Here is a 24,132-nt window from a genome sequence, read left to right as displayed (position 1 = left end):
TAGAGATAACTCGAATGTGGAATCTAAAAACAGAAACAATTCCTATCATAGTAGGTGCCTTAGGTATAATAAAAAAATATTCAGACAAATACATAACAAAAACACCAGGACTTACAAATATATATAACATACAGAAAATTGCACTACTGGGTACTGCACACATTCTACGCAAAACACTTTCAATACAGTAAACATAAGAGCACCACAGCAAACCACAGTACATACCCAAGGCGCACAGAGCTGCACTCGGTAGTGAAGTGAAAGCACGTTATAAAAATAAAACTACTGAACAATAATAATAATAATAATAATAATAATAATAATAATAATAATAATAATAATAATAGTCAACAGTCAGCAGCTGAAGACACTACAAGCCAACAGTACAACTGAAAAATAACTTTTTTATTTTTAATGACTTTTTGATTATTTTTAAAAACTTGGAATATCCATAAATATCTATAATTTTCTGTGAATATTTAAAATTTCCTTCAATATAATTCAATGATTCAAGTGTTGGACATGAATCAATGTGTAGAAAAATTGAAGAAAAATTAAATCTGAAATCATCATGAAACAGGATGTAAGAAACTGCAGAAAAATGAATGAAAATTTTTTTTTTAAGTAAGTCATATATGTATATATACATATATATATATGTGTGTGTGTGTATGTGTAAAAAAAACACACACACACACACAGATATATATGAAGACCTCATTTAAGGAAATGAAGACAAGATTACGAAGACAGGGAAAGCCCCCTAGCCCCAATTACCACTGAAATGCTTAAAATATCTAGCAGAGTGGGATATGGCTTAATCACCTATATAGTTAATCAAGTTTTCCACAAGGGAGTCATATCCAACAACTGGTGTAGCAGCATTACAGTTGACTGCTACAAAGGTAAAGGTGATGCCTTAGACAGAAATAATTACAGAGGTATCAGATTGTTGGACCAGGTGACAAAAGTCACAGAAAGGGTCATATCTGTTCTTGTGTCTGGTGAGGCATCACAAAACTCCAGCAGCTTTGTACCTTCCTCATTTCTGAAGCCAAAGCTGTAGCCACCATGTACACCCTGAAATCCATCAGAGTGTTTTCCAACATGTCCATTGAAGTCCCCTGCCATGATGAGTATGTCGCTGTCTTTCATCATCAAAGTAGTCCTTGTAGAGGTGGTCTTTCTGAGCATCTGTGAGTCCAGCATACAGAGCATGTGCAGAGATCACTGACACAGTTACATCAAACAAGGCTATTCTTAACTTAATGATCTTATCACATATCTCGAATACCTCAATCACTTTATCCATCCATTGCTCTGCTAGTAGAATACCTATGCCACCTAGGTCCTCAATTGTTACCTACCCAGAAAAAAATTGTGTCTATGCTCTTTGCCCGTAAGCAGTTTAGCTGAGGTTCCCTTCCATTGTACCTCTTGGACACAGCACACAACTACATGTCTCTACTCAAGCATCTAAACTATCTCTCCAGACTTATCTTTCAGAGTGCTAACATTGATTTTACTAGCTCTGAGCTTGTAGAATTGGGAGAATATTTTCTCCTGGAAAGAAAAAGATCTTTGGGGCTGCATGCCTGGAGACCACAGGTCCTTGTGCTTAGGTAGAAAAATAATATTACAATTGCAGTTTCAATTTCCTTCAGTCCCATACCTAGGGGCCATGAGTCTCTAAGCATGGGCATTAGAGAGTTTCTCACTTTTGTTTTTCAAAATGAATGTACTCAATGTTAGTACAATTCTTGTAATATCATGTACTTCAGGATGGACTGAATGATGCAGTTCCATTCCTTTTTCTTCTGAGTTCAAATCCTATCAAAGTCAATTTTACTTCTTTGTTGCGTCAATAAAATAAAAACCAGTTAACCAATGGATTTAAGAAGTGTTGTCCAATCTATGTTAACATGGAAAAAGCATACGACTTTATCCTCTACCAAATTTGTGTCCAGTGCTCAGTATCACCTTCAAGCTATGCATTTGTGCATGTACAGGCTTCTTTTATAATTAGGGAAGTAAAAATATGTGCACACAAGATTTTCAACATGAAGTAAGTATTTTTTAATTGAAGTAATTTGAGCAGAGGTTACCTGCATAGATGCTAAGAAAAGCAATTTCTTTATGCACCTTCAGAATAAAATTTTGAGAGAACATTGCTTATGCTTATGTGAAAATATATTATCAATTTCTAACTAAAACGGATTTTCTTGTAATCCATAGTCACCCAAAAATTTAATTACATCATGTCCTAACTGGGCAGCCTCTAATTAAAGCAGAACTAAATGAAACATAATTTTCATTCTAAATTTCTTTCAGGAGAAAGAAATCGCTGCCCTCCTTGATACTGGAAAGGTAAAAAGAAAACATTTGTTAAATTTTAGTGCATTTGGTAGATAGAAATTGAAAGAAGTCCATCATGTATATGATAATAATCAGAAAATCAGGTGTAGTATTCAATGCTTTATAGGACATACATGTATATGCAATCATGCACTTCCCTCATGAATGCCCTGCAGTAAATGCAACAGTTGGTGTTAAAGCTCCAAACACATACATTTTACCCATTATGCAAATTACACCCCCCCCCCCATATCCCACAAAATAGCAAAGGACAGACAAATATGACAAGGAATTTAGTGAAATAACTTAGTTATCATTAAGCTAGTGTTAGGAACATAAATTGTGACTAAGGTTTGGTGGAATATTTCATTCAAAACTAATGAAAACAAGACATTTGTACTACAAAGCCAGAACTGGTTTTGGCTGGGCTGGTAACGAAAGAGTTAAAGTCCCACAACATCTTGTATTTCTTACTTTCTAGTATTTTACTAGGTCCATGTTCATTCCATTTATCAGTATCTTCAAATGCTAGCTTTCTACATAACTTCCAGTGGATTACTCTCCTTAGGTTGTCATGTCTTTTCTTGTATTCTTTCTGTACCAGCATGTTACATTCACTTACTATATGAGTGACGCTTTCCTCTTTTGACCTGCATAACCTACATTGAGAATCTACTTGGTTTTTGTCTATCTTGTCTTTTATCCAATTAGTCTTTAATGCTTGATCTTGTGCAGCTACTAACAAACTTTCTGTCTCCCTTTCCAGCTTCCCTTTCTGCAACCATAACCATGTCTCACCACTACTATTTGCTGCAACTATCTTTGGGAATCTACCATGCAAAGCCTTCTCCTGCCAGTCAGATAATTTCTGTTCTTTTTCCTGGTTTTTAACTTTGTTTGGGGTTTTGGTTTCCCCATGTCTTGCTGTGACTCTAGCAGTTCTTAGTAAACTTTCTTCACTATTACCTACATAGGAGTCTATATCTACTCTAGCTAACTCCATGCATTCTACTGATATCAACACTCTTCCCCCTTCCTTTCTAGAAAAGTATAATCTTGCTACTCCTGCCCTTGGGTGGAGTCCTCCATTCATATTGAATTCCTTCTAGCTTTGCTAATTCAGCTTTTGTCCAATCTGCAAAAGATGAATATCTAAGTAATGGCACTGCCCAAGTATTTACAGCCTTCACTAGATTTGGACCATTTAGCATTGACTTCATCACCCTTCTGATGTACTCCTTCTCAGTTTTGATTTTCATTTCTATTATCAGTATTTTGTCAGATTCTAATACTCCTAGGTACTTATAACTCTCTCCTCCTTTCAATGATTTAATGTCTGGCCATCTGGTAATTGGATGCCCTCGCTGTTGACTACCTGTCCCCTTTTCATGACTAATATTGCACATTTATCTATGTCAAATTCCATGCCTATATCTTTGCTGAAGAGTCTTACACGCTGTCTTAAGAAATCTAACTATTTTTCATTCTTACTAAAAAGCTTCAGATTATCCATGTAGAGCAAATGGTTAACCTTTTCCTGATTATTTCTGAACTTACACCCTGCCTTTGCCTTTCTTAATATTAAACTGAGTGGATCAAACATAAGACAAATATTAAAGGGGACAACAAGTCCCCTTGAAAAATTCCTCTTTTGATATTAACTTTCCCTAGGTGTGTGTCACCTGAGTAGAGATCTACCTTTCATTCCTTCATGCTACAGCCAATTAATTCTCTTATGTTGTCTGCTGTACTGAATATACTCAGATGTTCACATATCCATGAGTGTAGGATCATGTCATAGGCTTTCCTATAATCTATCCATGCTGTTAGATTTTCTTTCTAGCCTTTGCTTCTTTTAGAACTGCTTTGTCTATGTATAATAGATCAAACGTTCCTCTAGCCTTCTTCTTGCAACCTTTTTGTTCATCTGGCAGTAAATTCTGGTTGTCAAGGTGCTTGTAAATACTTTCTGAAAGCATTCCTGTTAATAGCTTCCACACTAATGATAAGCAAGCACTCTTATGTTTCATAATGAGTATTGTCCTCCCTCTAATCATCCAATCTGGTATTATTCCTTCATTAAGGCAATCTTGAAGTTGTTCCCTCAGTCTCCCATGTAAACTACTAAATTTCTTTAACCAGTACACTTGAACTAAATCTGGTCTTGGGCCCTTCCAATTTGGCATTTTTCCTAACACTTTACTCATTAATGCACTAGTTGGTCTTAGATCTGGCTGCTTCTCATTCACTATTTCTTCCTTCACTTTCTATAACCATACTGCATTTCCATTATGATTGACTGGCTTGTCCCAAATATTACTCCAGAACTTTCTAGCTTCTTCTGCATTAGGTTTCTCATCTTCAGCACTTTGTTTTCCACTATTTATTTGGTTATAAAATATCCTTTGGTCTGTCTCAATTAAACTATTCTGTTGATACTGATCTATTCTTTTCTGATATCTGGAGTGTTTGCCTGCTACTGCTATTATACGTTGTTTCAACTCTTCTATTACTATCCCAAATCCTTTCTCTTTGATTAGTTTTCCTCCTCTTGCACTCTCTAAGTACAGTTTTGTCTACCAGGAGTTGGTCCTTGGTACCTCTGCACTTATGCTTGCAACCCTTCTACTCATGTGGCAGGACTCCATTTTTTTTCCAGATGTCCATACTCTGTGACTATTCCAGTCAATAACTTCCACATAAGTGGCAAACAGGATATCGGCCTGTAATTGTCTACCGTATTGCCTTTTTCAATGTTTTTCAAGTACAGAACTGTCCTACCTATTGTCAATTACTCTGGTGTTACTTGGTTGGCATTTAATAAGGTATTGAGTTGTGCAACTATTCGTGCATTCACCAAATCTTTTGATCCAGTAGCCTTGAACTCTGTCTGGTCTCGGGACCTTCCAGTTGCCCATTTTTCCTTCCTTTCCCTAACTGAAATGACTAGTTCTGCCTGCCTTGGACAGACTACTGTTTTTTTCAGTTCTTGCAAACATTCAGCATCCTTCTGGTGCTCCTTGTCTTTGCTCCAGATGTCACTCCAAAACCTTTGACTTTCAGTGTTATCTGATATCAACTTTTCATCTGTACACTCTTCATTTATTTCTTTATAGAATCTCTTCTGATCTACTCTGAATAACCTATTCTGCTGGTATCCCTTCATTCTTTGGTCGTATCTTACCATCTTTGCTTTCTTTGCAACGAGGCGCTGTTTCAGATCCTCCATTACCACTTTTAGGCTCTTCCATTCAATATCATACTTCCTGTTCAGTGCCCCGTATTTTTGTTCACTTTTAAGCTCCCCCTTATCTTTTCGGTCTAACACAGTAATTTCTTTCGAGAGCATGTCTAACCCTGGCTGTATTCTTCTTTTCCACCATGGATTTTTTCTTTTGTCACTCCCATTATATTTCTTTTTCTTGACATCAACACCCACATTTTCTGTTACAACAATACTTGCTGCCTTGATCAAATTATTTGTTTCTGTGATGTTTTTTTGTTCTGATGTGTTGTTTAGTTTCAACTTTTGTCTTGTACTTGAGATAATCATAAACATGTGAGGGTTGAAGGGAATAATAGGAGGAAGAGAAGCAGCTTGGTAAATAGACCAAATTGGACTACATTATACATTATCCATTCTTTTGTTGCTATTTCTAGCAAGTGAAGTGACTACATAGAGGTTACCTTATTGATACATAAAACTTTGTTTATGTTCTAGTATTTTTATCCAATGAACTCAACAAGTTTTCAAGAAATTACTTTTACTTCTTTGAACACATTTTTCTTGGCATGAAATCACTCATAAGAGCCCAAAATCCAAACAAACTCCACTGTGGAAATACTGCTAAATTACCTTAAATGCACATTGTTTTCACTCCCTAACTTCTTTGACCACACCAACAAGTCCCCTGCTTCACTGACATACTTCCTGTTTTTTATATTGTTACTATATAATAGGCTCTGCCTTTCAGAATGTAGTGGATGCATTCCTCCTCAGGTTCAATTTTCTATTCATTCTACCTGCTTTACTTTCCTTCTCTAAACTCTATACCAAGATTACAGAAGGGGAGTGCTAAGCAGTGATAAGTAAAATTATAATGTTTTTATCAATCCAAATATGCTTGTTTGAACTGTGAACAAGCCACCTGTAATTTACTTGTGGTGAGCCACCATATAGTGCTACCAGTCGCCATATGGCATAAGAGAGTCAGTCTTTTCAATCAGCTTGTAGCACTGCCTGCCTGGTGTCCATCACTGAAGAGAAGATAACTACTCCAAAATGCTTGTGTCTCACAGTCTGGGTAGGTGGTGCTACGAGCTGATCTAGGTGTATACACACCATTTGTCAACAAACAGGATATATTTTCCATGATAAAACGCAGTGAGTAGCTTGTTCACAGTTCAAATGTGCCTGAAGCATATTCAGACTGATAATAACATTACAATCTATACCAAGAATAACACGCATTTGTCTATCCTAGGTTCTGCTGCTCTGTGGAATTCACTTCCTCCCAGTTGGTTTTTACTATCCATTAACAAATCTCAAGGTTTCAGATTAACCATACTAACATTATATGCCCACTCCAAGAAAAATTGATGGCACAGAAAAACCCCCACAAAAAGCAAAGGGATTGTATCTTTAAAAAAAAAAAATGGTGAAATGGGGAAGGTGCCACTCAATCATATTTCCTTTTCAGAAATTATTTGTCCTTTGCTCTATGGGTAAAAAAAAGCATTTTAGATTGGGAAAAAAAACAAAACAAACAAACACATTGTGTTGTTGATGTTGTAATAATCATGAAATAGTGAGTGTAAGAAAATTATTACTTGTTTTTTTTTTGCCTTTTTTGATAGAATGAAGAATTTCGGAGAACCTTAACTGATCGACGATCAGATTCCTTCATGGTAAGTTGTTATTATTTAAATATTTGAATAATTGAAACATTTAAGATTCATTCCAAAATTTGCAAATATTTATATGTGCTAAATGTTTAACCTGTCAATTCACCCAGCTATCACTACACTGGGAATTCCTTGAACAGTTCTACTGTGAGATGGGAGAGGCATGATAATTGAATGGCTAAAGAGTTCACTTTGCAACAATGAAGTCCCAGGTTTGATTCCACATCCCATGTTGTGACATCTTGGGTGGAGGTCATTTTTTATAGCCTGAAGTCAACCCAAATTTTGTGAGTGAGACAGGGTGGAAGAAACCTGTATAGAAGCTTGTCAGGTGGCTTCTACTGTTATTCAAAAGCTACCATCATGTTACACACTGTATCACACTGTTTCTGCTTGAAAATTTTATCTAAAGTACACATACCTGTAGAATTCTCAGCCACTTACATATCAATTCAGGAGTAGGTGATTTAAGTTGAATTCTCATCAACACACAACAGAGATTCACCACTAACTATGAAACGTTGCTTCCCCAGACTAGTTAATTAACAGACACAAAAATAGTTAAATCAAGGAAAGAACTTCTTAACTACAAAGCCCAAAATTTACCACCCCATCACATTCACTCACAGACAATTCCAACTTTAATTTCATCATCTTTATTTTCATATTACAGGTTATTTCAAATCTCAAGCATAAAATTATGAAACTAGAAGCACAACTTAAAGCCAAGGAAACTGTTTATTTGTAAGGAAAATTTCACTCCTCAACTATTATCTGTGTGCACATACACACATGCATGCACACCTGCTCACATGCATACACACACACACACACACACACACACACACGCACAAACACACACAAACACACACACACACACACACACACACACACACACACACACACACACACACACACACACACACACACACACATGCATGTACACATACTTTCTCTCTTGTGGTGTTTCTGTGTGTATATATATACATATTTATGTATAGCAAAAGGAAGTTGAAAATGTGGTGAGAGTCTTTTAGATGGTTTATTTTTAAAGGCTTAACCAGTTTCACAGATTTTTCTGATTTTCAAAAGTTGAGACTGAAAGATGTGTGGCTATACTGCAACTGTCTGCTTCTGAATGGAGTTTGAAAATTCATTTGCTTTTATAGAGAGAACATGGCTCAAATTAGGATGTTTAGAACACAATTTGGTTGGCTGAGGATGATCACATGATTAGGCTTAGAAATTTTTGTAAGTTCTCCACTATGTCTATGCATTTATATCATGAGGCAGTATTTTTTGCGCCAAAAATTAAGACTGACATGGTTGAGTGAACATGTCTAGTGACAGTTCCAAACAATCAAGACTCTCTAAATTTAACTCTTTGGTTACTAACCCAGCCATTGCTACTCCAAAAGATAGTTACCACATGTGGACTATTGGCGATTTTTTTTCCTGGTTCTTCCTTCTTCCCTTTGGACTTTACTATTTTTCCTTTTTCCAAAGAAGAGCCCATGCTCAAAACGTAAAACAACTACTCTTTTCTTTCTCTGAGCATCATATTAATACTTCCTCGTGTTTGTTTTTTCTTTTTCCTTTTTCCCTGTTTTTTTCTTTTTTTAAAAATTAATTATATGCACACACACATACACACATCATCATCATCATCATCATCATCAATCTGATATAACATTTGGTTTCCATGCTAGGTTGTAACTGAAAGATAATAGAAGAGGATAGAAGAGAGAGAGAGAGAGAGAGAGAGAGAGAGAGAGAGAGAGAGAGATAGAGAGTAGGTAATGATCCTAGAAGGATGAGGAAATGTTAAGAGGAAAGGATGTGGGAGTATGGTAGGGAAGGGATTAGTGATGGCTGTCATTGAGAAGAAAAGGAATAAATTCAAAAAGATGTAGTCAGAAGATATGAGGGAAATGGGACAGGGTTAAGAAAAAGGGAGGAACAGAGTCGGAAAGGTCACAGAGTGGGTTGTGTTTGGGAGTATCTAAGCTAATCAATATTATAAGGGGTGAGTGTATACAGAAAAGGGTTCGAGAAGGGAGCAACAGACTACTGTGTTTGAATATTCAACCACTCAAAGTGAGAGACAAAAAGTGCATGGAAGCTTTTTGGATGAACTTTACTTGTAATACAATGATCCAGCTTTTTCACAAACTGCATCATGTTGACTCTACCTAAGTATTACATTAAGGATACAAATAACTGTGGAATACTCAGCCAGCTACACTATAGCTCATTGAGTAGGTAGGTCAGTCGATCAGACAACTAGAATATTAACTGTGAAAATGGAAGTGACCTCTGTCATTTACAGTCTTCCTGCCATTAAAATCCTTTTTGATACCAACTTGCCCGGCACCAGTCTTAGTTCTATGATACAAACTTCTTGTTTTAGGGAGATCTAATTTGAAACTTTCCATCAAACTTTAATTTAATATGTAATTTATGTTCCAAACACTCGCTTGATTGTAACAAAGTTATTTTACTACATTCTTTTTTATTATTTTCAAACTTAAGTGAAACAAAACCAGTTTCTTTCAACAGAAATATGCTAACAAAAGCGTTAAAGTGATCTAAATTAAAACCTTCCATTGAAATTTCATGTTAATTTATATCCCACACAGTATCGTAATAATGTCAAAGTTATTTTATAAGATTCTTCATTATTTTCAAAATTAACTGAAAGTGTTTTTCAGAAAAAAATATGGTAACAAAAGCATCAAATTGATGCTTCATTTTATAACTAATGTTTGTTCATTGAGTATTTTTTCTTTTTAAATACTTTACTGTTATGGTGAGAGTCATTGACACCCCCTTGTAAGAATGGACTAGCCAAACTCATATATGTAACAGCATGTTTCAATGAATGGGCAAATGAGAAAATCGCAGGAAGTCATAAGGCATTGTTTCAGAGTTCATGGAATCACAGGAAATTGTTGAGAAGTTGTTATAGCTTGTTGAGAGATTGTTTTGGAGTTGTTACATTGTTGGCAGAGTACTTGGGGATATATCAAGTGGAGACAGTTTGTATCTTCCCCATTTCGTAGTATTGTATATCCCATTGTTATAGTGTAGGAAATAAAAGTGACATACAGTAATCACATTATAAAACTTACCATATTGAAAACCAAACTTCTTTCTTTGTGTCAGGAAACTGAAGAGCAATTTGAAAACCACCAAAGTTGAAGAACTACAAGTTCAGGTAGAGACACTGTACCAGGAAATTGTACGTCTACAGAATTGCAATAGTGAACAAAAGTAAGAATAAATTACTGAAACATAATGGTTTGTGTATTTGTGTTTTTGTCTGTTCTGGATTCAGCCAACTGGAAATAGCAATCAAATTTCTCTCAAAACACACCTGACTGTCTTAAAAGTAGAAGAACATATTGAATCATGGTATCTGAGACATAAATGTTTGCTAAAAAACAAAGACAGACATGGCTGAGATTAGAAACAATGAAACTATATATTAGTAACTCTCTCTCTCAAAATATACCCCAGGTTTTAATTAACACCTGGTTTTATATGCTTATGGAGTGAAAATAACAGACCATCAGCTCATGAATTGTGAGTTCAAATCTACTGCTGGTATTTTACTGTTCTTTTCAAAACACTATTCTGAATTGCCACAGTTCTAGAAATCAAAAATAGGTACAAGATCACTGGGGACTGTTACCTGTGATGGATTGATGTCCTGTCCAGCTTAAGATGTGTCTGTCATCTACTTCACACATAAACATTGGACAAATCACTGACTCTAATGAGTCTTTCAGGGTTCAAGATATATTTTTTATTTTTATATGTTGTTTTCAAATCTGAGCCATTACTGTCATCAAAATGTTCAACAATATCTTATTCAAGCCAACAAGAGAATATCTATATGATTGCTTGACCTGCTAGAAATAGCAACCAAATGTTGCTCGAATCATACCCCACCATATTTTAAAAAAGGAAGTGCACATTGAAAATATCGTCCTGGAAATACAAAAGGATGAAAGGGTCGGGATTGAAACGTTTTTGATCATAGATTTTCTCAGTGAGAACTGACCTGGTGTTAAATGGCAAAAATATATATTTTGACCTCTCTATCTTTCAGCTTTGTTCAATGTGTCTTACACTTTAAAACTTATATTTAGGTTCATTAAAGAGAGTGGGAACAATACGAAAATGAAAGCATTGAGTGACACTGTTCTGTGTTTGAACCAGACTTTGGAACAACTTCGAAATGAAAATCAGTCTTTGAAAGAAGATTTGGTCGAAGCTCTTGAAAACCCAAACCAAAACAAGGTTTTGCAAAGTTTGAACCACAGTAAGACTGCTGAAAGTGTAAACCAAAATAAGATTAACTCTGAAACAGTCAGTAAGTATTTATTGTGCTTATGTATGTTCTTTACTTTTTTATTTTCAGTTTTCTCATTTCTGGAATGGTTTATTTACACGGATGCCCAAATGTTATTAGATTACACCTAAGAAAAATCAAAATCCATTTATCTATAAAACAAACTTACTCCATCATGCAAGTTGCTAATTTTTACCCACTATGATATAATCTCCTTTTGTCTCTTCTGCTACCTTTACTACAGCTTCTTCACATCAAAATATTCTCCTCTCAGTAAACCTTAGTAGAGGTAGGTTTAATCCGTCACCTGACTCTTGGGTGACATAAGGAGTGTCCACTCTGTTGCAAGTGTTTAAACGGGGTTCTTGATTTGTGAAAACCTCTGAATTAAGTTACGGTAATTAACCTAAATAAATGACAATACAAGGTACAAAACTATGTAGAGTTTTAAGTATACTTGTATATATTTACGTATATACTATCGATTTTGTTATCGTAAGCATGTTTATTCTTATTATTTCATCACTTTATAGTTTTGTACCTTGTATTGCCATTTATTTAGGTTAATTACCGTAACTTAATATGATACAACATTAATGGTTAATTATATTTACAATCCATCTTTAATTTTCCTTCCTTATAAACGTTTATTTACATAATTAATCGTATATAAAGAATTCATTGGATTCTCTCCCGTCCTCCTTCCAATTACAATAAATTTTTATTACCATTATTATTAACTTTAAGATTTTTCTGCGGTTCATTATGTCTTCCTTTAATTTAAACTCTTAGTATAGCATTCATAGCCTCTCTCCCTAAACAGCTCCCTGTAAACTAGCGTTCTTGTTTCTGACGGTCATTTAACTATATAGTATTATTACTCGTACGTAACCTTAGCATTCAGCGCAAGTTTTGCATTTGTAATTTGGTTCCCTGACGATGAAATTATGTGTATATACCAGCATCTCTCACTTCTTTGGAGTAGAGTGCACATAATTTTTTAAACATATGTAGGAATTAAAGGAACTTATTGATTATATGCTTTTTGCTCCATTTATTATTATTCTTTATATCTACTCAAAATACATCACTTTAACACGGAATTTCTACCCATTGGAAGGAGGACGGTATAATATCCCAGTTTTTGTATGATTTTTGCTACCCTGATAACTATTAACATATTTGCATTATCGAAGTTTTTCAACCAAGATAATATTAATATATACATAAATTTATATATATATATATATATATATATATATATATATATATATTAATCAATGTGTAAGTATTATATATTTATTACAGCTGATTTTACCAGTCGGTTTTGCACTAGGGGTTCAATGGAGTGTTTAGCTAGTTGTCTGATTATGTAACCCTACCATCTTCAGAGATGACAGTTTTGGAATGAAATATGGTGACTGCTTTCTATTGTTGGACTTGAACACTCACACATCTGATTTACGGTTGCTATGGAAAAGACAATGAAACAAACCGAGCAAGAGTTAAGAGTTATGTCCCTTGGAATCAAAACACCATTACTGGTGTTGTAATGCGACAAGTGGTTTCTGGAAAAGAGTGAATGGGAAATGTGTGTATTTTTTAGGTTGGTGTTCTTGTAGAAATGGAATGTATGTAGTGGTATTATACGTGCAGCGTTTTCCGGGGCAGGGGTGAGGGGGGAAGTCACATACACATTTGTGTTTGTTAGAGTGTTTTCTTTCTCTTATTTTCTTTTATGTTTTGGTTAAAAACTTTGGTTAAATTCTTTGGGGCATCTATGTATGCAGAGAGTATGTGTAGGGGTACAATATGTGTGAAGGCTTATATTGGCTGTGGTGGGAAAGGGTCTATTTGGTGGATGTCCACTGTGTCAGGGCATGTGTGTTTGTGAGTGCATTTGTGTATGTTCTGGTCAAACTTTTTGCTGGATTCCTAGAAATTGGTGGTGGGAGGGCCAAAGCTGAGGGACTGGTGGTTATAGTCACAATGGAGCATGCAGGCATGATAAGATGTACTTGCTTTCATGTGGGCAAGGATTGTAAAATTTCACTTCTACTGTTCAGGTAGATGCTTGTGTGCTGAGAATTCTTTAATATTGCTCTTTTCTCAGCCAGGCATAATCTGCACTTTCTACTGCTATTGAAGTACACTTTACATTTCTTTAAAATGCTCCACTTTATGCTGTACTAGGTGGCACTTTCTTTTAACAGCCATACATGCATGGCCAGGGTTGTAGCATTACATCTCTCTGGGATGTTGAAGGCAGAGTTGTGGTTGTTATAGCAGGTTCTGAAGAGGCCTTCAGTTGCTCCCACATACCTTCACACATTTGGTTGCCTGTTTGGTCCTTATTGCTATTACCTCTGCCTTCTATATGACAGTTGCAATATTACAGTGGCTGTTCAGTGGACATGTGTTACCCCTACATGAGCATCTTGCCTTTGTCACAGGTGTGGGCCTACCTACTAAATTTTTTTTTACATTGGGTGCACAGCCAAAGGAAATTCTCATGGTGTGCCTATTAAATATTTTACTGAACCTATTTGTATGAGGGAAGTGTTTGTCTTCTAAGCTAAGGAAAATCTTACCTACTTGGGTTTTAACATTTAAAGAGAAGGGTGATGTAAACCACAACACTTTCCAGTGGAATTTTCTTTTGGAGGGATTAAGGTCTGGCATGTAACTAATTCTATCATTGAAACTGCTGGCAGCCTCATTATAGTACAGGGTGGCAACATCAGAAATCCCTTTGCTTGAAGATAGGTTGGAGATTCTTCTGCTGATACCCTTTACCAGGTACTTGAAAACTGGCTGGATGACGGAAACCTGTGTTAATATATGATAGCTTCTCATCTGGCTTCCTAAAGAGTCTATAGGCATTGGACTCCAAGTCCAGGGTCACATAAAAATAAAATCCACCATTTTCAGGTTGGTTTCTATTGTGATCTTACGTTCAAGGAAATTCATGGTGCTGGTGAGATCCTTTCTAATTTTATGTTGTGTGTAGCTGTTTGCCACTTTTGATATTGCCAGCGCATAATCCCTGTAGAAGTGAAAGCTTGTGAAAGGGAACTTCTTTTGGAGTAAATCTAAGATGACGAAACCAGTGAGGTCACATACATCAACACTGTCAAAAGCACCCATTGCTATGTTGAAGGAGCCTTCTAGGTCAGTGCATTTGGCCCAGGTCAAACCCTTACTGAAGTGTAGGGTTCTTTTGGTGTGCATGATAATGTGTATGTCCTTATCGCTAAATTCTGTGTAGGACCTAGCAAAACACTTCCCTTGTACAAATAGGTTCAGTAAAATATTTAATAGGCACACTCTGAGAGCTTCCTTTAGCTGAACACCAACTGTCAAAAAGATTTTAGTAAGTAGGCCCACACCTGATAAAGAGGGAGGACTGAATGGCCACTGTAATATGAGGCAATAGGACCAAATGGGCAACCAAACATATGAAAGTACATGGGAGCAACTGAAGGCCCCTTCAGAACCCACTATAACAATCACATGTCCCCCTTCAACATCTCAGAGAGATGTAATGCCACAACCTTGGCTATGCATGTATGGTTGTTGAAAGAAAGTGCCACCTAGTACAGTATAAAGTGGAGGATTTTAGAGAAATGTAAAGCATACTTCAATGGCAGTAGAAAGAGCAGATTATGCCTGGCTGAGAAAAGAGCAATATTAAAAAAGTTTCAGCACTCAGCCATCTACCTGAACAGCAGAAGTGAAATTTTTAATGCATGTTCACATGAAAGATATATATGGTCATTAAGAATGAAATGTCCGATTTTGAATTGAAGGTTTATTCTACTTTATCTCAACAAAAAGCAATGCAGTTAATCAAAGTATGCACCTAAATTTTCAACACAATTTTGCCATTTTATCGGTAGCTTATTTATGCCGGTTGCAAAGAATTCTGGAGAGCAAGAGGTGATGAAATCATGAAAGGCTGTTTTTGCATCTTCTCCAGATTTGAAGTTATTTCCTTGCAAAAAATTATCTTATGCCTGGAAAATGTGATAGTCAGTTGGTGCAAGGTCTGGTGAATATGGTGGATGACAGATTACTTCCAAGTTCAGTTCCTGTAACTTGAGTAGTGTTCTTTGTGCAACATGTGGTCAAGCATTGCCTCACAAGAGAATTGGCCTGTCTCTATTGACCAATCTTGATTAATTGCAAGTTCACTCATCATTTCATCCAATTGGTTGATGTATACATCTGCTCTAATTGACTTACCAGGTCTCATGAAACTGTAGTGGATGACTCCAGTGCTGGACCACCAAACAGACACCATTAGCTTTTTTTGGTGAATATTCTTTTTTTTATTGTGTTTTGGCACTTCGTCTCCATCCGCCCACCATGCAGAACACTTGTTATTGTTGTAAAGAATCTATTTTTCATCACCCATAACAATATGATGCAAAATGGTTTGCTTTTATTCTGTGACAGCAAAGAACAGCAAGTTTCAAGACGACGTGTCATTTGATGCTAATTCAATTCGTGTGGTACCCACTTGTCCAGCTTCTTTATCTTGCTGATTTGTTTCAGATGGTCCAATACAGTTGGAATCACAACATCAAACCTTGCCGCTAACTCATGCGTAGTTTGAGATGTATCCACCTCCACTATAGGTTCCAACTCATCATTATCCACTTTGGTCTCAGCTCTACCATGAGGTTGATTTTCAAGAGTAAAGTCACCAGAATGGAACATCTCAAACGATCAATGTACAGTGCACTCATTCGCCACATTTTCACCAAACACCTCATTGATGTTTCAAGCTGTCTGGGATGCATCGGTTCCTCAATAGAACTCATATTCATATTCACAAATTTTTGATCTACCTATGGGTTCACAAAAATTGATTTACAAGAAAAAACTTACAATATAATCAGACACCATGAATTGCATTTCAAAAAGTGATGATGTAACTCTTCAATGCTGTAAAACAAAGAATTGTCAGGATAAAACATTAGATTTAACGACTGTCAAACTTGATGCATAAGAAAATCAGGCGTTTCATTCTTAATGACCTGATATATATATATATATATATATATATATATATATATATATATATATATATGTATTTTTTCACCCACCTACGCATGAGTAAACATTTATTGGCAGTTGGTTAATATTTATCTCTAATAAACCAGTTTATTGACAATTGATTTATTCACTTCTTTGATCGATTCTACCTTTACCTTTTAGAAGACATGAAGCAACATGAACTGTTGACCATCATTGCTGAACAAAAGAAAGTGAGAATCTATTCATATTTAGCTTTCCTCAAACTCCTATTTAATTGTATCGTATCAAATTACATATATAATGTTACATGTGCCATATCACATCTTAATATATCACACTTCATTGTTTTATATGTTATATATCATGTTTCAGATTATTAAAGATTTTGAAAGAGAGAAGGCAGTCTTGGATGATTATCTTGAAAACAAGCCTTGGAGCAAAGTTCCTGGTAAATGTTTGAAATTTAAGTCTCTATCTTTTACTATTTTGGGCCCATGAGATCCAATTACAGTTGTATCAAACTGAATTAATAGTCCACTTTAATGACTAGATACATAATTTTGAGGTATTGTTTTACAGTCAGACACCCTTCCTATCACTAACCCATACCTATTTTTTCAAGTAAGGGAGTTTTACATTCCATTTGTTTCAAAAGTGCAGAGCTACCAGACAATTTGTTGATAGAGAAAATGTCAACAAACATCGCAGTTTATAGATCTGTGATTTTCATACGAAGCATAGAATGTAAACATTCACACTGACACACAGATGCATTCGCAAACATAATCACATACAATCTACTTGTGATAATAACATTTTATAACATGTGTCGTCATTTCACCATTTTTTTTTTGTCAGGTAAAATTCAGGTCCAGAGTACGATAATTGAGCAACTGGAGCAGCTTGACAAACAAGAAACACACTTACTGGAAGAATTGAAGAATGTCAAACAACTCAAGAAACAAATGAAAAGTGAAAGAAATCACTATAAGAAAAAGAGTGAAGAATTTGAGTGAGACACATTTATTTTCCCCATTCATGTCATATTTTTTGCACTTTTACTTGTATTTCTTCATGCTAGCATGCATTAAACAGATGTATATTATTGACATGCCCTTTCTCTTGGTTTCCTGAAACAGCTGTCAAGATAAGCCATTACATATTTGATATATATATATATATATATATATATATATATATATATATATATATTAGTTTATGTATATATTAATATTATCTCAGTTATTAAAAAAACCTTTGATAATGTAAATATGTTAATAGTTACCAGAGGTAGCAGAATTACACTAAAAAACAAGATATCACAGCCGTTTTACAGGTAGAGATACCAAGTTAAAGTGATACATTTTGAGAAGATATGAATAATAATAATAAATGGAGCAAAACGCATATAGATAAAAGTTCCTTTAATTCCTACACATGTTTTAAAATATATGAGAGCTCCTTCACAAAGAAGTAAGAGCTGCTCATATATTCCTCTTCAGGGAATTCATAATAAACATATAAGAGCAAGACAAATACGAAATGATGAGGTAACTTACGAGCAGAGATGTTACATGGTCAGTGACCGTTAGAACGTTTGTTTACATAGAGATATAAAGGAATCAATGATATTATTCCATGGGCTTTAGGAATAAGAACGCTTGTTTACATAGAGATATAAAGGGAGGGGGTTGTAAACGTGATGCTAAAGGTTAAACTAAGTGAATCATTGAAATAGGGGGAGAATATATGATGATGATGATATATATATATATATATATATATATATATATATATATATATGACGATGAATATATGTGGAATTCCAGCAGCTCTTACTTCTTTGTAGAAGAGCTCTCATATATTTTGAAACATATGTAGGAATTAAAGGAACTTTTATTTATATGCGTTTTGCTCCATTTATTGTTGTTATTATTCATATCTACTCAAAATGGATCACTTCAACTTGGTATCTCTACCTATAAAACGGCTGTGATATCCTGGTTTTTTGTGTAATTTTTGCTACTCATGGTAACTATTAACATATTTATATTGTCAAGGTTTTTTTAAACTGAGATAATATTAATATATACATACACTAATATATATATATTGTTTTTTTTGTTTTTTATTTTATATTTTTTGTGCTCCATTTAAATATACATCTCGAGCCTAATTATGTTCATTTACCTTACTACCTCCATATCAGCTCAATTTGGAATCCACGGAAAGGCCCATAGCCTCAAGAACAGCTTTCTTGATGTCATGGGACTTTCTTGGACAAAGAAGTCAGAATTTAAGTTCAAATTCTTTTGAGTACAAGTATGTTTTCTATATTGAGCTTATTTAACTCTCACATACTGACTCTGTGTGTGTGTGTGTGTGTACACGTGTGTGTGCGAATATATATCATCATTATCATCATCATCATTCAACATTCATTATCCATATTGGCATTGGTCAGACAGTTTTACCAGAGCTGGCAAGCTAGAGAGCTACACTAAGCTCCAGTCTGAGTTAGCTGGGTTTCTATGACTGGATGCTCTTCTTAATGCCAACCACTTTGCAGAATTTGCTGGGTGCTGTCACATGGTACTGGCACGAGTGCTTTTTATGTGGCACCAGCACATGACTCTTGCAGATCAATCATTTTCACTGTAACACTTCTGCTGTGGAGTACAGCAAGGTGCTAGGCATCTTGGTCCTTTGTCATCTCATCTGAAAGGTTCAGCATCCTGAGGTCATCCTTCAGTACTTCATCTCATGTCTTCAAGGAAAAAAGGCAAGGTAGAAAATGCTAAAATAATTTTATCATAAAAAGACATTTCAGTACCGGTTTCAGTCATTGAGACTTTTCAACTTTAAGTATGGAAAACAATTAAATTTTGGAAAAATTAAATGTAAAGTTTTTTAAAAGAATATTTGCATAGTATTCAAATACAAGTGGCATTTTCCTTCTTTCTGTCTGTCTCTGTTTCTCTTGTTTACTCTTGTGGGTTCGAGGTCATTGTGAATTCTTGGCAGAGGAGGAGGAGGAGGAGGAGGAGAAAAAGAAGAAGAAGAAGAAAAGAATGTGGGAGTGGTATGATAGTAGTAGCATGTTAAATGGTCAAGTGCCCTGAAAGTGACTTGTTGCGGATGATAGCAGAGATTGAATTCTTGAGATATCTCTTTTGAATTTATTATTTGCGTAGGTGTTATTCTAAGCAGCAGTAGTAGTAAAGTAAGGAAGGAGGTGGTGGAGATGAAGAAGATGAAGAAAAAGGAGAAGAAAAAGAAGAGAAAGAATAATAATAAAAGAATATGTGAGTGGTATGATAATAGTAGGATGTTAAATGGTCAACTTACCTAAAAGTGGCTCCTTGTGGATTATAGCAGTGATTGGGACTGTTTTTAATGAATTCTCTTTTGAATGCATCATTTTTAATATTTACGTGTGTGTTATTCTAAGGTCATGGTGGATATGTCATATGTTGTAGATGTGTTCAAAAGGGGTCTGTATTTTGTGGTAAAGAACAACTCGTTACTAATTTGTTGGCTACAGGTTGTATCATCCTTGAATTGGTAGAGGGGAAAAATTCTGAAGCTGGTATCCTGGCATTGCCCATGTCACATGGACTTGAAGAATTAGAATTATATATTTTCTTTTATATTTTCTTTAATGAACTGTAATACCTATGATTTGAATTTCATCAAAATTGGAGATTAAGAATTTTAATGGGGGTTCTTTCCCTCTTTACACACCCTAACAAAAATTCTAATCATGACATATTTATCCCATACTACTCATCTTTATGTCCAGATTCCAAAATCCAAATCTTATAAAACTCCTTCAAAGGTTTTTGAGCACATGGAGCTCTAAAATGTGGGAGTTAAGGCCCCTATTAAGGGGATCTTAAAATCAAACAGAGAAGTTGAATTGTTGGGAATCTTTTTTAACTTATGTCATATCTATTATTCAAATTTCTTTGAAATAGGAAATATATGAATGCTCACTGGGTTTGTAAAAGAGAGCAAAGCTAGAGGAAACTAAATGATGAATGATCACAATAAGCAGTCAGCTACCCTTCCCTAGTTGTTACCACTCCCGAATGTAGGATTCCTCACCATACAGGTGACTGGCACGGCCGTAAGATGCATTACAGATCTATAGCAATATATACATGTGTGAATATATATATATATATATATATATATATATATATATATATATATATGTATGTATATATGCACATATATATATATATATATATATATATATATATATATATATATATATATATATATATGTATGTATATGTATATATGCACATATATATATATATTATTTATATTATTATTTGATTGAATGCTACACATCCATTTCCAAGTATATATGTGTGTGTGTGTGTGTGTGTGTGCCTGCGTGTGTGCATGCATGCATGCATGTATGTATGTATGTATGTATGTATGTATATGTACATATGCATATATATATTATTTATATTATTATTTGATTGAATGCCACACATCCATTTCCAAGTATATATATATATATATATATATATATATATATATATATATATATATATATATATATATTCTTTTAAATCAAAGTTGGACCTCTTCCTATCGAGAGTCCCAGATGAACCTACCTCGCGGCAGGAGGTGCAAATGAGGGTTGCTAAATCAAACTCCATTCTTCACCAAGTGCCACATATTGTAAGAGGCTCCCTGTAATAACAGTGTAGCAACACGGTGGTGCATCAGCATGGCCGCAGCTCTAAGCTGAAACTTAAAAAAAAAAAAAAAAATATATATATATATATATATACATATATATCTATACATATATATATGTATAGATATATATGTATGTATGTATGTATGTATATATATATATATATGGCTCCCGTAGGATTTTCGAGCGAGATCGTTGCCAGTGCCCCTGGACTGGCTTGTGCGGGTGGCACATAAAAGACACCATTTCGAGCATGGCCGTTTTCGTGCGGGTGACACGTAAAAGCACCCACTACACTCTCTGAGTGGTTGGCGTTAGGAAGGGCATCCAGCTGTAGAAACTCTGCCAAATTAGACTGGAGCCTGGTGTTGCCATCCGGTTTCACCAGTCCTCAGTCAAATCGTCCAACCCATGCTAGCATGGAAAGCGGACGTTAAACGATGATGATGATGATGATGATATATATATATATATATATATATGTATATGTATGTATGTATGTATGTATGTATGTATGTATGGGTGCAGGACATCACCAACTATGAAAACAACATCGAATACGGAAACAAACAAGTTAAATACGCAAACAACAAGAGGAAAAAAATGGAAAACAGGACAAATAACATAGAGAACGACCCTTCATCAGTTGTCGGCTGTCTATCTACCCCTCATTTCAGGCATTCAATGACAATATGAGTCTTCAAAGACAGTTGCTCTCATAAATTCCAAAATAAAAGTTTATATTTATGGAGAGTCAAAGTTAGGAAGAAAAACAAGACAGTGGACACATACAAGGAAACTGAATGGTATATATATATATATATATATATATATATATATATATATATATATATATATATATATATGTATATATAAATTTAAGGAATGGAGTGAACGGACGTTATAACTGCATACTTTACTCCGACATATGTTTCGAAGAATTACAATTTATGCGATCCATAGGAATCGGTGATGTTAAAAATGTAAACTTCTCCTCAGGGAAATAACCCTTACGTTTAAGATGATCCCCATACATTTCCCTGAGGAGAAGTTTACATTTTTAACATCGACGATTCCTATGGATCGCATAAATTGTAATTCTTTGAAACATATGTCGGAATAAAGTATGCAGCTATAACATGCGTTCACTCCATTCCTTAAATTTATATATACTCAAATACCCAAAATATCAAGGAGTTTCTGCCTCAAAAACAGGAATTACACCACAGTTATTTTGTGATCTTTGCTACCCTGGTTTCTATTAACCCATTTATTCTATCCGAATTATTATTAATTAGGATAAAATAAATACATATAATTTAAATATATATGTATATATATATATATATATATATATATATATATATATATATATATATATATATATATATATATATTAACTTAGAGAAAGATAAACAAGGTGACAGCTACACACTTTTCATGCATATTTACCATTATTGTTGTTATTAAACTAATGATGATAATAATAATAGTTCTTTTTTGTTTTAGAAAGATTTATTATCATCATTAGTTTTATATCCAATTTTTCATGTTGGTTTTAACTTTGTATGTCTTAAATTTCTAAGAGAAAAACACTTGCCTCACAGAAGAATGCTTTAAGATTCTTAGTTTGTTACTGATGCCATTATAAACTAATCATTAAACTTTTTTGCTAAAATTCTCTTTGGCAGATTAGAATGTCAGAAATTGCAGCTGACCATAAAAGAACTGGAACTAAAGCTCAAACTTGACAACAACAAAGCTACATATTCTTCAGTGAGACACAGATCAAGGTATTAACCTCTCTCTCCCCCCTTATTACTGCTTTCCTCAGGAAATGGTTGAGATTAATGGTTGAGTACATGGAAGCCTTATTTAATGTTTATAACCTATTTGTTGGTTTGTAATGCAGTTTGTATGGCTGTAGAAAATGTTTATGATCATATGTTAATGTATTAAAAACATTTGGGGGCTAAATATAAATGTATGTTTCGTATGTGTATTTCATGTGCAAGATTCTTGATGTGGATACGTGTGTTGAAAGAAATACAATTAAACCTTGGGAGAGGCATTATGCCGGTAATAAACACATGCACTGGTTCAGTCCTTTATTAATTTATAAACAGTATTTAGTTTTTTTGTTAAATCATTTCATTGCACTGTGTTTATTACCAGCATAATGCCTCTCCCAAGGTTTAATTATATAAATGTATGATAATTTCTTTAGGTTGTTATATATAAGCATGTTGTTGTTGTTGGCACTCCGTCGCTTACGACATCGAGGGTTCCAGTTGATCCAATCAACGGAACAGCCTGCTCGTGAAATTACCGTGCAAGTGGCTGAGCACTCCACAGACATGTGTACCCTTAACGTAGTTCTTGGGGATATTCAGCGTGACACAGTGTGACAAGGCTGACCCTTTGAATTACAGGCACAACAGAAACAGGAAGTAAGAATGAGAGAAAGTTGTGGTGAAAGAGTACAGCAGGGTTCACCACCATCCCCTGCCGGAGCCTCGTGGAGCTTTAGGTGTTTTCGCTCAATAGACACTCACAATGCCCTGTCTGGGAATCGAAACCGCGATCCTATGACCGCGAGTCCGCTTCCCTAACCACTGGGCCATTGCGCCTCCACATATATAAGCATATATATCTTTTACTTGTTTCAATCATTTGATTGTGACCATTCTGGGGCACCGCCTTGAAGGGTTTTAGTGAAACAAATCAACTCCAGGACCTATTTTTTCTAAGT

The 24,132-nt window shown here is 34.9% G+C and overlaps 1 protein-coding gene across 1 annotated transcript in view; it reads left to right on the top strand.

Annotated features, from left to right (window-relative positions):
- LOC106867316 (uncharacterized) overlaps positions 1 to 24,132 on the top strand; it is a 60,237-nt gene that overhangs the window by 25,757 nt on the left and 10,348 nt on the right. Inside the window, exons 7-15 of the mRNA XM_014912156.3 lie at positions 2,332 to 2,367; positions 7,213 to 7,263; positions 7,934 to 8,004; positions 10,426 to 10,533; positions 11,415 to 11,638; positions 16,841 to 16,890; positions 17,033 to 17,108; positions 17,519 to 17,672; positions 23,072 to 23,173. Coding sequence (XP_014767642.1) covers positions 2,332 to 2,367; positions 7,213 to 7,263; positions 7,934 to 8,004; positions 10,426 to 10,533; positions 11,415 to 11,638; positions 16,841 to 16,890; positions 17,033 to 17,108; positions 17,519 to 17,672; positions 23,072 to 23,173 — 872 coding nt within the window. The remainder of the gene's footprint in view (positions 1 to 2,331; positions 2,368 to 7,212; positions 7,264 to 7,933; positions 8,005 to 10,425; positions 10,534 to 11,414; positions 11,639 to 16,840; positions 16,891 to 17,032; positions 17,109 to 17,518; positions 17,673 to 23,071; positions 23,174 to 24,132) is intronic.

Source organism: Octopus bimaculoides, chromosome 22, assembly GCF_046866305.1.
Source record: "Octopus bimaculoides isolate indiv1 chromosome 22, ASM4686630v1, whole genome shotgun sequence".
In the NCBI taxonomy this organism is placed as follows: domain Eukaryota; kingdom Metazoa; phylum Mollusca; class Cephalopoda; order Octopoda; family Octopodidae; genus Octopus; species Octopus bimaculoides.
This window is presented reverse-complemented; position numbering and strand designations above follow the sequence as displayed.